The 14,313-nt window shown below is 40.7% G+C and overlaps 2 protein-coding genes across 3 annotated transcripts in view; both read right to left on the minus strand.

The window, feature by feature from the left end:
- The window catches only part of LOC129758269 (oocyte zinc finger protein XlCOF22-like), a 63,373-nt gene that overhangs the window by 8,331 nt on the left and 40,729 nt on the right, over positions 1-14,313 (minus strand). Inside the window, exon 1 of one of the 2 annotated variants that reach the window (XM_055755748.1) lies at positions 1,187-1,302. The exons of the other annotated variant lie outside the window; for it this stretch is intronic. The gene's annotated coding sequence lies outside the window, so the exon portion shown is untranslated. Of the gene's footprint in view, positions 1-1,186; positions 1,303-14,313 lie in introns of those variants that run through there. 2 annotated transcript variants of the gene reach the window in all.
- On the minus strand, positions 3,725-10,065 carry LOC129752028 (uncharacterized protein K02A2.6-like). The gene is made up of 6 exons (XM_055747818.1): positions 9,870-10,065; positions 9,127-9,413; positions 6,294-9,081; positions 5,851-5,940; positions 3,897-3,944; positions 3,725-3,834 (listed from the first exon to the last, which is right to left on the minus strand). Exons 1-6 carry the CDS (start codon positions 10,063-10,065, stop codon positions 3,725-3,727), a joined length of 3,519 nt encoding a protein of 1,172 aa, XP_055603793.1.

A 14,313-nucleotide genomic window follows, 5' to 3' on the forward strand; every position in this document is an offset into this window, starting at 1 on the left:
AGTATGGCGAGTGCTTTCCCGGTTTTATTGAGTGAATTGCTTGAACAGAACTCAGACTATCCGTTACAATAAAGTAGTGCCCGACTGGCCTTGAAGCGATACTGTCCAAAGCCCAATGAATTGCTGCTAACTCTGCTATATACACAGAGCATGGTGATCGAGGCTGTAAGAGGCGCTAGATATTTCGTTGAACACTCCAAATCCTGTTGATTCCTCTATAAGTGATCCATCAGTAAAGTACATTTTATCAGCATCGACGTGTCTATATTTAGCTTCGAAAATTCTTGGAATCAGAAGTGGACGATGCGGATCCGGGATTCCACGAATTTCCTGCTGCATAGACAAATCAAACTGGACAGAAGAATTATCGTAGTCTGGGCTACAAACACGAGCAGGAAAAGGTAATTTTTTTATGACTTAAAATATTTGAAAAATCCTTAACTGCGCAGAATTAGGGCCGTTCACGGTAAATCTTTTGATTTAAAGACTTGGTACATTGTTTTAATTAAAAATAAATTCGGTTCAATACATAATTTACCTGAATCAAAGAAAATTGATTTTGTTTCAATGTACACAAGGTTTTTGAAACAAAGATGTATTTTTTTTATCTCAATGGTACCATCAAGTCACCATTCACCGCCCAGACACCATTTACCGCCCAAAATCACACTTTTGTTTGTATTTTGAAAAAGCTGGGATGTTTTCTCCAAAAATAAGACCTGTGTTCTTTGTCGGCATCATTGTTCGACCATTTCACAGAAAAAACTTCACTGAATTATGCTAACTATAGCCAGGAATAAAATGTTTGGTTTTTGGTTTCCGGTCAAATTGTTGAATTCGACGCCTGTTAGCGAACTAAGCATTACTGTACTCCTAGGGCAAAAAGGGTTTTTTTTTACTAGATAGTACCTATTTGACCTAAAATTGACTTGCAACGATAGTTTTATTTTCGTAGAATAGATTTGCATCGGAAAATTTTCGATTTTTTCAATAGTTGTTGTTTTTTCAAGTGTTCAATGATGGGCGGTAATTGGTGTATAAAAAAAAAGTGTGGGTTCCTAATGACCGGTCACGCACAATTTCTTTGTTTTTAACGCAAGTATTGTGTCAAATGAGTAAATTGTAAGAAGCATTTAGTTGGATTATGTTAGGAAATGATGTTTTATCGCTGAAAGTAACCGCTTACTTGAGGCTGTTTGCCGGGAATCGTCATTTTGTCAGTCAACGCACTTTGTTAAAACTTGTACAAAATTTGCGGGAAAAATTTCACAAAATGTTTTGTCTCAAGATCCAAAATATGGTTTTGACAGCTCGCTACACTGAGCAAAATCGGGCTATAAACAGTATTGGGAATTCTAGTATTTTTGCACTACTAGAAAATCCAATACTTTTTATAGAGAGCGCAAAATTTTGCGCACTATAGTTTTGCGTTACGATAAATTTTATAGGAATTTCCAGTGAAAGTAATTTAGTCGTAATTTGATAAAAATGATTATTCTGGGCAATGAAATGAATGTATTTAATTTTTCTTTCAATTTTAAATTGATTTGTTATAAAAAATGAAACATCTGGCTTTGAAGCATTATAATATTTTATTAATCACAAAAACTTTAGATTTTACAATTTTACCTATAAAGAACTATGTTACAACAAAATAAGATAAATCTACACATTTTACCATCAGATATGATGACTGCGAAAAACCTGACGCGTATTTGATGCGGAGCTGCAGCTGCCGTTGATTTTGATGCTTCAGATTGATGTGAAAAATCTCGAAAAGCAGAGAAAAGCTACATAGCAGAACGATCATAGTGGACCTGGATAGTAATAAAAAGAAATAAAAACAACGACATGAAAATTATAAAAATACATATTGAATGATAAATTTATGGGAAATAACTTTTATCCCAATAAGATTACAGAACCATTCTCAGTTTTCTAATCTTAATTACAGATTACAGTGAATTTATCATAGTTCAGAACCGTCAATTTTAGATTTGGACTCAAAATTACAAACGGTACTAGATTCCACCTCCACCAGAAACCACAGAGAAATAAAACTACGATTTCGAAGTAGTCTATGATTCCTTGGTATTCAGCCACAGTGTTTGCAAAACCCAAATACTAGTATCAATGAATAAATCAATTAATAAATAAAAAAAAACCCACTGAGGGTGCTAGCAAGTAGCTAGTGAAATACTAGTATTTGGAGTTTTTCAAATACTGTGGCTGAATTCAAAGGAATCATAGACTACTTTGAAATCACGATTGTTTATATTTAATTCTGATCTCTGAAATTCCTCTATTGTATTCAAATCAAATACGAAACATTAGAGAGATATAAGAACAAAATTTAGAAACAAATTCAAATTTAGGATTAAGATAGAGAACTGTTTTGGTTATAACTACATAGTAAAAGTTTTTACATACCCCTGCAGCATTTATCACCGAGCAAGTGTTCGAACTTATTTTAGAGTTTTGCTGCCACCACCTTGTTGTATCAATGAAGGTGCTTCTGGCAAAGTAGATCAAGCAACGCTACGTTTGGGAGCTTACCTTGAAAAAAATTAAACATTAATAGCATAAAAGTTTATAAAATTTACAAATTTAGTACCAGAAGGTGGACTACGCGGTAGTCTTCGTAACCTATGGAGCCTATTCTGGGGACTCTTGAATGATAAAATTCTGCTGATACAGCGAAGTGCAACCTTGAAAAACAAAAACAAACTAAAAATATGATTGAATAATACAAATTTACAACTTTACCGCCAAAAAATGTTAACTTCGGGTGAATGAACAATCCTATTGCATCCGCACCTTTTCCCGCAGTTCTTAACGTTCGGGTCTTCCGAAAAGGAATAGCTTTTTCTTCTGTCAGATTCCCTGATTTCGTCGCCTGTGGTGCTCCTTTTAAAGAAAAAATAAAATATGTAAAGAAAATTGCGAACTTTTACCTGTTTTACTGCCAAGAGATTACCTCGGAAGAATATTTAGGAGCCATCGTAGATTACTTTGGTGCGATCCAGGAAGTCGTGTTCTGTTCACTTGAACAAAACCAAAACACAAATCAGCAGCAACACGAGAAAAGGGTCTATGTTCATTTATGACGTTTCGAGAAAAACGCGTTTGAAAATTTTGCAATCTTTTTTAAATCGCTAATTAAAATTCACGAGGAATCTCCCAAGTCTTTATGGTTAAAACGGTGCGAAGGATCATTTTAGATATGTTTTTATCGATACGACGGTGTTATCATGAAAAAATAGCCCGCAATTGTTTATAGACCCTAGCTGGAGTATGAAATTCGTCTAAATGTTTTATACACCCTTCGCTTTGTACTGTATGTCTCATATGTGTGAGTGAGATGGAGATAAAATTTCCCCTATTTTTTGACAAAGGCTTATGGTTCTCGCTATAGGAGTGAGTGAATAGCTTCCGCATTCTTCCCCTTTTAATGTTTTGCATCTAGACCGTTTGCTTTGTTGTGGAGTGAAGGGTGTATAAAACAATCTGTGTGAGGATAATGTCATTTTATGGCTCTAAATTTTTTAGATCCTTTACTCAAACTGCATTATAAATCTTACGAAAACTGAAAAACTAAAAACGGTTTTTGTGTTAAGTAGAGCTTATATTGGGCTATTAGAATCCACTGAAAACCGGTTTTGTTTACTTTGTCTTTTATACCCTTTTCACATGTTGCTGCTGAAATGTTTTTCTTCCGCCAAGTTTACTGCTGCGACTGCGACTCTTGATGATGTGGTGCTGGTTGTTCCGGCGGAGTGTTCAGCTTGTTTCCGCTAGAACTGCTCCGGTTTTTGTCCGGTCGGATGGTGGAATCTGTCGAACTGAACGGGGGTTAGAAATAAATGAAATTTCTCTAAATCTGTTTTTTCACTTACCTTTATCACTCTCTTCGTTGACGGCCTCGGTGTGAAAATCTTTCACTGCTGTTAAGGTTTTTCCGGCCAAATTCACGGAGTTTTGCGGAATTGTTAGTTTTACTTTTTTAAGCTGATGCGCTGAACTCTTTCAGTCATTCAAGACACACTACACAAAAATGCACACATGAATGCAAAATATAAATTCTATATAAAAATAAACATTTGAAAATTAATGGATTTTCTGATACATTTGATTAGGATTATAAAGCTCATGGTATTCATTAGATTTTCCTATAATTTTTAGTATGTTTTTCATCAACAAAATACACTTGCAGAATCTATTGAAAATTGCAATAACTTGTACAGGATAAATCATTACTTTGTATTTGAGCGATTAACTCTAAAAATTATTGAAATGACCCAGTAGATTTTATTTCCAGATTTGGTTCAGTGTACATGGAAAACACTAAAAAGAACAGTTTCCGTGTTGTTAGATAGTTTTTCCTTAAGAAAACATTATCGATACCCGAAAAAGTCGAGTGGGCGGTAATAGGGCCAGTGGAACACCCCAAAATTTAGTTAATTATTTTGAAAAGCGTACATTTTTCGCATTCCACTAAATTTTTTAATGAAACTAGAGCAGTTTTGATATGTATTGCAAAAGAACGCGCATAAAAATCTGCCGTCGTTATTTTATTCTACATGTTTGAAGTTGAAAAACCGCTTAACTGGGCGGTAGATGGTGACATGATGGTACTACTTTTCGCTGGGTGTAAGAATGCGTTCAGATCAATTATTACTGTTCTATAAAAATGACTAAAATAACTAAAATCGGCAAAATCATAAAATGGACGAATGGCACAAAAGAGATAAAAATGACGAAAAATAAGTCACTGAATCAAAATGCCAAAACAGATAAAAATGATCAAAACGACAAAAATACTGAAATAAGACAACGATAACAAAAGTGAAGAAGTAAGAAAAATAAATTAAAAAAGAACAAAATGATCAAAACTGCTGAAATATGAAAATTGATACCTACAAAAAATTGACAAAGATCACAGCAATGAGAAAACGCGACAAGTATTTAAAATAGCAAAAGACAAACGTGAAAAATATTAACAGAAATAACTAAGATGCCAAAACTGAAATAAATAACATAAACACTAAAATGACAAAAATGAGTAAAATTTTATAAAAACTGCCGAAAATTCTAAATTATCATATCAAAAATAAACAAAAATGACCGGATAGACAATAGAAAACTCAAAATTTCAAACAAAACAAAAGCGAAAAGTGAAAAACACCCCACACCGGAAGCCGTAACAATTTAGTACCAAACTTGTACATTGTAGAAGTAAGACGTAATAAACAATTACTCTTGCAAGTCGTCTCGTCTGTTTCTTGTCCCCAAGATTAAGGTCTTCAAGAGCAACAGTAGCAAATGAAGTTTGATGCCACACAAAAGCTCTCGTCGAGCGGAACCGAAAATAGTTGTCAGAATGAAGCCGACATCTAGTTCCTCATCACAAGCGGATATGGTCAGTCTCGGGCCAGCACATACTTCGTCTTGGACGTATTAAGCATCAACCCAATCCTTCTTGCTTTGCGTTTCAGTTTGCGGTAGATCCTCTCCACTGCCGCAAATGATCTTCCGACTACATCAATGTCATCAGCAAAGCAGATAAGTTGACTGGATCTGTTAAAAGTCGTGCCCCGCATTTTGCCCACCTCTTTTAGCTCCACGTTGAAAATCCCCCTGAGCGGTCCGAATGAATTTGACAATTCACCCGAAATCCGCACACAGCACTGCGTTACATCTATCGCCGCCTTCATCAGTCTGGTCAGCTTCCCGGAAAAGCCGTTCTCGTCCATGATTTTCCACAGATCGTCACGATCGATCGTGTCGTTTGCGGTTTTGAAGTCGATGAATAGATGGTGCGTAAAGACTTGGTGTTCACGGAGGATTTACCGTAATGTGAGGATTTGGTCCATCGTAGACCGTCCCTCAATGAAGCCGGCCTCATGACTTCCCGCGAATTTTCGTGGGAGGCATTTAGGACTGTTGCGAAATGAAAAGCTGGTTTTACGCAACAAGAGATACAAAATAAACTTTATTAAAAACGAACAATTTTAAAAACTTTAAGTGGACTCATGCCGATAAACTGGTGTATAATAATGTGCTTCTAAAACGTGTCTCGATGACAGTACTCCTACACGACAGAGATGGCGACTTCCTTCAGTGTGACGTCTGTCACATGATGAGTCACCGATGGGTAACCATGGCTCGGATGAGGGGTCCACCCAACACCTCCCCCTTTTAATACAGGTGATACGGCTCATAACGCACTGGCGCTCTTCTGGTCCTCGAAGAGTGGCGAGGTATGAGCAGATTAGCTGGGTGAGGCTGCCTACGATGTGGTCTGGTAGTTGATTCCATTTCCTGTTGTACGAGAGCAGGTATTAAACCAGAATTAGTTCGAACTTCGTTGTTGTCTTCTGGAACCGAATTCGACTCGGACAAACCCCAAGAATCGAGTAAAATAGATAGTGGGATTCTGGCCGAGGACTTGGACTTAATTGATTCTTCTGCAGACTCGCACCGTTGCCTCATCTGGTTGCAGTGCGATCGAATTAGTTTTGATTTCTGTGGGAGCCATACGTTGTAGATTACATTTCCTACTCGTTCTAAAATTTGACCCGGTTCCCAGCACCAGGAGTTGTTTTCGTAGACTTTTGCCCAGACCAGGTCCTGACGTTCATAGCTTCTGGCCTTGGCACCGTGTTTTCGATTGAACTGCTGATCTTGCTTGGTGGTTTTCGAAAAGTACTGGGACGGTGGTTTGAGTAAGTCGAGAGACGTGCGCACTGGCCTACCCAAAAGAACTTCAGCTGGCGTTTTTCCATCCGGTGCACCGCGACACGGGGTGGAGCGATAACAAAGAAGAAAAGTGTCTATGGCTTCTGCTAGGACCTCTCCCCCTGCTGTAATTTTCTTCAGTGTCCTTTTGAACGTGTCGACAAAACGTTCAGCAAGTCCGTTAGACTGCGGGTGGAATGGTGGTGTTTTCAGATGCAAAATTCCATTCACTTCGCAGTATCGCTCGAATTCTTCGCTGACCAATTGCCGACCGTTGTCGCTAACCAGGGTTTCCGGCATGCCAAATCTGGCGAAAATACTACGGAGGATGATGAGAGTATCAGCCGTAGTGATCCGTTTAGTTGGGACTACCTCGGGCCATTTGCTGAATGCGTCGACGAGAATCAAATAATACATACCATCGACTGGCCCAGCATAGTCGATGTGAATCCTTTGCCAGGGTTTGGTGGGAGCTGGCCAGGATTCAAGAGTTGTTTTTCTGTTGGTTTTGGCTACACTAGCGCACTCGGTGCAAGCGCGAACAAGTTGAGCGATGCTGTCGTCGATACCGGGCCAATACACGTAGTTTCTGGAGACCGAACGCATTCGATCCACACCTGGGTGGCCTTTGTGCAGCTGGTGGAGAATTTTCTTGTGGAATTTTACAGGAATAACTAATCTTTCTCCATATGTCAGGCACCCCGAAGAAGAAGACAGACCATCGCGACGCAAGTAGAATTGCTGGAGTTGTGTGTCGCTGAGATCCGATTTGCTTTTCGGCCAGCCCTGCTGGACGAAACGTAGAACTTGCTTGAGTATCGGATCGGATTGTGTTTCCGCTTGAATAGCCTTGAAAGTTAACGGTAACACCTCCAAGGATTGTTGAACGACGGAATGGATGGTCTTCTCCAGCTCAATTGACGCAATAACAAACTCTTCGTCTGGTCGAATGTGCGTGTTGATCAACCGAGACAAAACGTCTGCATGCCCGAAGCTATCAGTCGAAACGTACTGTATGGTGAAGTCGTACAGCAACAATGTCAACGCCCACCTCTGCAGTCTGTTGGCTGTGTAGATAGGGATTCCTTTTTTGGATCCGAAGATGGCCAACAGTGGTTTGTGATCCGTCTCGAGAGTAAAGTGCCTCCCAAACAGCATTCGATGAAAGCGTGTCACGGCGAAAATCAAAGCTAGACCCTCTTTTTCGATCTGGCTGTAATTGGTTTCAGCCGGGGTCAAACTGCGGGAAGCGTGACAAACAGCTTTAATAGTCCCGTCGGGGAAACGGTGAGCGATTCGTGCACCAATGCCCACTGATGATGCGTCGGCCGAGACTATTATTTCCTGCTTCGGGTCGTAGTGGGTGAGAGCGAGCGGCGATTGTAGAAGCTTTTTAAATCGGTCGAACGCTTGTTGACACGCGCCACTCCACTCCCACTTGACTCCTGTTTTCAGAAGTTGGTCCATGGGAAATCTCAGCTGGCGCATTTCGGGGATGTACTTGGAGTAATAATTTACCGCCCCCAGGTATGAGCGGAGTGTCGGTACGTCGTGCGGAGCTGGCATTGCTGCAATGGCGGAAACCTTATCCGAGTCGGGCCGAATACCATCGGTGTCGAGGATCTGTCCCAGATATTTGATTTGTCGCATATTGAACCGGCACTTTTCAATGCGAACCGTGAAACCGTAGTCCTGGAGTCGGCTTAGAACCTGGTGTACGTTCCGGTTCAGTTCGTCCTCCGATTTTCCTCCAACCAGAAGATCATCCAAGTAGCCACGAGTGCATTGAAGTCCGCTTAGCATGGCATCGACTATCTGCTGGAATGCTCCCGGGGCAGATTTGATACCCGGAGACAGTCGTGTGAAGCGGAACAAACCTTTGTGGGTGTTTATGGTGAGGAGATGCTGGCTATTTTCGTCCACCTGGACCTGGAGATAGGCGTCCGAGAGGTCGATGTGAGTGAAAAATCGACAACCGGACATGCTGGTGAATATATCCTCTGGCAGAGGAAGTGGATTTTGATTTGCTTCCAGCACACTGTTGAGTCCTGTGGAGAAATCGGCACAGATGCGAACGGTACCGTTTGGTTTGCGGACGACCACAATCGGCGCGGCCCAGTCCGAAAAATCGACCGGTTGCAGGACGCCGAGATTTACTAAGCGCTGGATTTCATCCTCAACAACACCTTCCATGCTGAAGGATACGGGGCGTTTACCACGAAACACTGGTTTTGGATTTCCACGGAGTGACAACTGCACTTTGGTCTTGGTGCACAGACCCATACGACTGGTGAACACTTCGGAGAACTTTGATTGCAAATCTGCCACGATTTTGGATATGTGCTGCTGGTTACTTGGTTGCAGAACGTGTTAAACGGGACGTCCCACAAGCCAAACATCTCTATCCAATCGGTGCCCAGTACGGATACCCAGTACGTAACATAAACCTCGTTTGGAAGTGCCGTTTATGTTTACATCACACCAGAATTCCGAAGCGAGCGGTAGAGTATCGCCCGATGCTGTTAGCGCCTGGCATGATGGTGGGTGGGCGGCAGGTTTGCCGATCTGCTTCCACAATGCCTCGGTGATTACACTTATGTCCGAAGCAGAGTCGACCTGCAGCCGAACTGGGACATTATTTATCAACACCTCCGCATACTTCCTACTGCGGTTGACTGCGTTTATCGACACCACTTTCGTTGACTTCTTGTGTTTTGCACTTTTTTGTTTTCCAGCCGATTTCCCGAGAAAGCAGGCACAGTAACCTTCCCTGTGGCCTTTTTTCCCGCACTCACGACACTGGTGATCCCGAAAATGGCACTCCTTCGCGAAGTGCATGCCTCCACATGCCCAGCAGGGACTCCGCGGTTGATCGGTGGTAGTTTTGTTTCACTTTTATTCACTAGTGAACTCAGTGAACAAGCCGGTTATGAGAGTTTCTCGACCATCACATTATCACTTTTAAGGTTCATGAGATTCCGGCTTTCTTCCACAATTTTCGCCAACGTCACATCAGCAGATTCGTTTAATTTATTTATTAAGCGCATCCGGATGTCAGTGTCTTTGGGCGATTTGAATCCACAAACAAATATCAGACATTTAAAATGTTCTTCACATTCTGTTCACTTTACAGGAATACGCCGAAATGTCCTCCGAATCTTCTTTTGCCGTTTGAAGGCACTGGAATCGCCGATGAAATACGGAGACAGGAGATCCGAATAGCTTTTTCAGCGTTTCGGTTGTTTCCGCAAAGCTGAACTCCTTCGACAGTTTTGGAAGGACAAACGAAGTGTACCGATCATGCGCGGCGGGGCTTAGCTTCCTCATTAAAAGCCGCACTTTTGCAGCGTCGTCGAGTTTCGCTGCATCTTTGTCGAACAGCTCGGAGTAACGGCATCGAAGGTACAACCCTGGTCTGGATCGTAGTTGAACTCTGTGATGTTACTCGCTAGTGATTCGAGGGCAACATCATCACGGGACAATTCCTTAAAACAGCGCTGAGTGGCATCCAGCTGTTCGGACAACTTTGAAAACAGTTGTTGCTGTTGCTGGAGGATTTGGGCCAGCGCTTGTTGGAACGAAAAAGCGCTTGATCCCGGCACTGGTGGTGGTTGATTGTCCGTCATTCTAACCTCGAAAAATCACTCCCGGAGAAAAACTTTATTTTCCCGAAACTCGACCGATTATGCAAAAACCCGACTTGCAAATACTCGTCACCACTTTGTTGCGAAATGAAAAGCAGGTTTTACGCAACAAGAGATACAAAATAAACTTTATTAAAAACGAACAATTTTAAAAACTTTAAGTGGACTCATGCCGATAAACTGGTGTATAATAATGTGCTTCTAAAACGTGTCTCGATGACAGTACTCCTACACGACAGAGATGGCGACTTCCTTCAGTGTGACGTCTGTCACATGATGAGTCACCGATGGGTAACCATGGCTCCGATGAGGGGTCCACCCAACAAGGACAGTGATCCCTGGGTAGTTCTCACAGTCCAATTTGTCGCCCTTCTTGTAGATATTACCCCTTTCTTCTACTCCGCCGGTAGCTGTTCTGTGTCCCAGATCCGGACCATCAACCGGTGTAATGAATCAAGGTTTTGGGAATTTGTAACTGTACTGTTATGATCTCTAGGTCAGGAGCCGCGGGTTGAGTTTTGGGCTTAGGGATATACGTAGGATATACTAGTGGACCCACAGTAGCAAAAGATTCAACAACAGTCAATTCTTTGTCTTACACCATAAAGTCCCCGGCATGAGACTCCCGGCCTAAAAAAAATGGCCTCTTCATCAACCGCTATACATTTTTTTTAATAATTCTTTATTCGAAACAGCTCATACCTTCAGGTTTTAAGGAGCCAAACTCGTTTTTGTTTTTACAATTGTTTGCTTAGCTTAGCACTTTGAGTTTATAGAAAAAGATGATAGAAAGGGAAATATAGAATTAAAGGCGCAGATCGATAGCTTTTAGGTAGAAGTAGATTTCGAACATGTAGTTCAAATCTAGCACAGCTAGTACATCCCTCACTGGAACGTTAGGTGGTTTTCCTCGGGCCCGAAGGGAATCTATTAAATTTGTTCTGGAGACAAGATGGACCTCACACGATCAGACAATATGCTAACCATGGCAACCTTGGCCGCAATTACACAAATTGCTGCCAGCAATGTTGAAACGATAGAGTGCCGCGTCTAAGGAATAATGAGGGACATGATTGCACATTCAATCTATTAAACCAGGCTTTAGGGGAGAGTGGGGATACTTGATCCCCTTTTCTTATTTTCACCATATCTTTTAGGAAAAATTTAGCAACTCGCCGTCTTTGACATTTTCTGACAGCTTGTAACTTCAAGTTTCTATGCTCCAAAAATTAGAACGATACTTGAACCCGTTGATGAACTAGAAGCATTTTCGTGGGAGTAAAAAAATTGCGATTTTTCTGAAGTTAGGGGAGATTTGATCCCCTATTGAAGGAGACTTGATATTTTATTCAGGACGCCTAATCCTTGTATAAAAATCAAACAAAACCCCAAGATAGAGTGTTAATTGACTATTTTGATCGAGTTTGTTCTCATTTCACAATTTATAGCAGACATAAGAAGAAAATTCTATAACTTTGTCTCAACGCTAATAACATTGCATACTTAAAGGCGCTATTTTTTAATAATTAAGCGAAAATTAATTATTTTTACTCTTTTCTTCAGACAATTTTTTGATAAATATTAGTTTTTGGATAAATATTAGTAATTTAGTAATCAGCAATCATAACGATCAGTTCAGAAGAAGAATATGCCGTTTGGAAGGGGGATCAATTATACCCAACTCTAGGGGATCAATTGTGCCCATAATCAACATTTTAGAAAACTTTTTCTAAAAAAAGTTGAGAGTTTTCCATTGCTTTGAAAATATGGCATTATGAAGTTCATTTTACGCTCGAGCGATTGATATATTGGAACAAATATTTTTTTGATAATTGTCCCAAGTAAGGAACATTTTAAAGTGATGAAAAAAGATCTTCAAGTTACATTTTGTGAAATTTTTCAAACAAAGTTCAATTACTCAAACAATTATTTTGTTAAACTTTTCAAATTACAAACATTGTTGTTTTGCTCATTTTGGCACATTTTTCTAGAACATTTGATCTTTGTAGGACATTCCAGTTTCGAGATATAGCTAAGGAATCAAGTATCCCCAGGGATCAAGTATCCTCATTCTCCCCTAAGGCTTACCTTTGGGATAATAGAATGGAGCCACCGACCCAACTAACCAAAAAGTAAAACTCGTTAAAGACGATCTCACGGTGAAACATGTTGCCTTCTGTCGCCCCCACCTTTGCCAGAGAGTCTGCCTTCTCATTACCTACTATCGAGCAATGAGAGGGAATCCAAACAAAGGTGATGGAAAAGCGACGTCTTGTTAAAGCACTCAAAATATCCCGTATCTTCTCAAGGAAGTACGGCGAGTGCTTTCCCGGTCTTATTGAGCGGATTGCTTCAACAGAGCTGAGACTATCTGTTACGATGTAGTAGTGTCCTGCAAGCTGTGAAGCGATACTGTCCAAAGCCCAAAAAATTGCTGCTAACTCTGCTATATACACAGAGCATGGTGAGTGGAGCTTATAAGATGCGCTGAAGATTTCGTTGAACACTCTAAATCCTGTTGATTCCTCTATAAGTGATCCATCGGTAAAGTACATTTTATCAGCATCGACGTATCTATATTTAGCATAGAAAATTCTGGGAATCAAAAGTGGTCGGTGAGAGTCCGGGATCCCACGAATTTCTTGCTGCATAGACAAATCAAACTGGACAGAAGAGTTGTCGTAGTCTGGGATGAAAACACGAGTTGGGGAATACGAAGAAGGATTTACCTGCATGGACATGAAGACATGGTTTATAGACATAAATCTGGTTTGGAAATTTTGCTCAAATAGTCTTTTGAAATTTACAATCACTAATGGGTTCAAGACCTCACACCTGAAGAGGAATCGGGGTGATAATAAATTGAATCGATCTTTTAGTGGGATTATACCTGCCAAAAGTTCAAGACTCATGTTTTGCGTTGAGGACATACAGCTCAAAGCGATGCGAAGACAACGGTATTGGATACTCTCGAGTTTGATGACGTGAGTTTTGGCAGCTGACTGGAAACAGAAGCTACCATATTCCATCACTGAGAGAATGGTTGTTCGATACAATTTTAAAAGATCTTCTGGATGGGCTCCCCACCAGGTGCCAGTGATTGATCGGAGAAAATTGATTCTTTGTTGGCATTTTCCTTTCAGATACTCAATATGGGCTCTCCAGGTACACTTGGAATCAAACCAAACCCCAAGATACTTAAAACACCTCGATTAAATGATCGTTCTGTCTAGGAGTTGAAGCTTAGGCTGAGCAGGTCTATGTTTCTTAGAGAAAACAACCATCTCCGTTTTCTGTGGAGAAAACTCAATCCCAAGCCCCAAAGCCCAGGTTGACAATTTGTCTAAAGTATCTTGTAAAGGTCTGTACAGATGATACTCAGTAGATCCTGTGACAGACACTACGCCATCATCTGCAAGTTGTCTTAGAGGGCAGCCTTCAGAAAGACAACTGTCGATGTCATTTACGTAAAAGTTGTACAAAAGTGAACTCAAACATGAACCCTACGGGAGGCCATGTAAGAGGTTCTTCTAACTGCAATATCTCCGCGAGCAGAGTTCAGATGTTTTTCACAAAGCAAGCTGTATAAGATGTTGTTCAATAGAGGAGGCAGACCTCGGGAGTGCAACTTGTCTGACAAAATCTCTATTGAGACTGCATCAAAAGCTCCCTTTATGTCTAGAAACACTGAAGCAATTTGCTCACGTTTTGCGTACGCCATTTGTATCTCTGAAGACAGCAAAGCAAGACAATCGTTTGTCCCTTTGCCCCTTCGAAACCCAAATTGAGTATCTGAAAGGACACCATTTGTTTCCACCCTTTTATCCAAACGAAACATTTTCTCCATCAATTCCCGAATGCAAGACAACATCGCTATTGGACAACCGCTGTAAATTAACAATCGGAATTTTTGAACGTTCTCATATGAAAA

The sequence above is a fragment of the Uranotaenia lowii genome, chromosome 3, assembly GCF_029784155.1.
Source record: "Uranotaenia lowii strain MFRU-FL chromosome 3, ASM2978415v1, whole genome shotgun sequence".
In the NCBI taxonomy this organism is placed as follows: Eukaryota; Metazoa; Arthropoda; class Insecta; order Diptera; family Culicidae; genus Uranotaenia; species Uranotaenia lowii.

Excerpts from the sequence above, each read along its gene's own strand:
- LOC129752028 (XM_055747818.1), bottom strand. The coding sequence starts at position 10,065 with ATGAGGAAGCTAAGCCCCGCCGCGCATGATCGGTACACTTCGTTTGTC. Across the intron at positions 9,414-9,869 it reads GGACATTTCGGCGTATTCCT|TCAACCGCAGTAGGAAGTAT; the intron begins GTAAAGTGAACA and ends CGATAAACGCAG. Across the intron at positions 3,835-3,896 it reads CAACGAAGAGAGTGATAAAG|ATTCCACCATCCGACCGGAC; the intron begins GTAAGTGAAAAA and ends TCAGTTCGACAG.